At 44.8% G+C, this 799-nt stretch overlaps 1 protein-coding gene across 1 annotated transcript in view; it reads left to right on the top strand.

Annotated features, from left to right (window-relative positions):
* The window catches only part of LOC103605833 (zinc finger protein 64 homolog, isoforms 3 and 4-like), a 22,150-nt gene that overhangs the window by 18,283 nt on the left and 3,068 nt on the right, over positions 1–799 (top strand). Inside the window, exon 4 of the mRNA XM_008590449.1 lies at positions 383–634. Within this exon, the coding sequence (XP_008588671.1) occupies positions 383–634 (252 nt within the window). The remainder of the gene's footprint in view (positions 1–382; positions 635–799) is intronic.

A 799-nucleotide genomic window follows, 5' to 3' on the forward strand; every position in this document is an offset into this window, starting at 1 on the left:
TGGGAAAAGGGGTCAACCTGATCGTTCTCTATGTGGTTTATCAAACAGTGGCTAGCTTTCTGTCTAAGATCCCTACACCTGCCACTTCTTATCATGAATGCTTCTACAATCACTCCCATCTTCCCAAACAAGGGTTTAGCCTATAATTTTCTTCAGTCTGATTTTTATCTAATCTGTCCCTTACGATTTTTCAAAATTTCTGAGCCATCAATGAATGGCACCCCTTCTTGTTTCCCAGTATGCTGATCTAGACTTCAGTATCTTCTAATCTCTGAGCATTTGAACAGAAGGAGGAGGCAGACCCCTGTGCCCAGACTTAATCTCTGCATAGTCAGTCTTGACCAAGAAACCCTTAAAACCTTGAACCCTTATGTGTTTGAAGGAGACAAACCACACAAGTGTGAGTTCTGCGACAAGTGCTTCAGCCGGAAGGACAACCTGACCATGCATATGCGGTGCCACACCAGCGTGAAGCCACACAAGTGTCACCTGTGTGACTATGCTGCCGTGGACAGCAGCAGCCTCAAGAAGCACCTGCGGATACATTCTGATGAACGGCCATACAAATGCCAGCTCTGCCCCTATGCCAGCCGTAACTCCAGCCAGCTCACCGTCCACCTCCGATCTCACACAGGTAAGACCCTGACCCGGAAACCTTAGTACCTTACTTTTCTCCAATTTCTTAACCTTCATTTACTTAAAACACAACTTAAATGACTTGGTGTGATAGATATAAAAAAAAAATTGACATTTCTGTGATGATTGTGAGGCTTGTTTTTCTTCTGCCAGGACTACAGCT

This window comes from Galeopterus variegatus, unplaced genomic scaffold (genome assembly GCF_000696425.1).
Source record: "Galeopterus variegatus unplaced genomic scaffold, G_variegatus-3.0.2 Scaffold6108, whole genome shotgun sequence".
Lineage (NCBI taxonomy): Eukaryota > Metazoa > Chordata > Mammalia > Dermoptera > Cynocephalidae > Galeopterus > Galeopterus variegatus.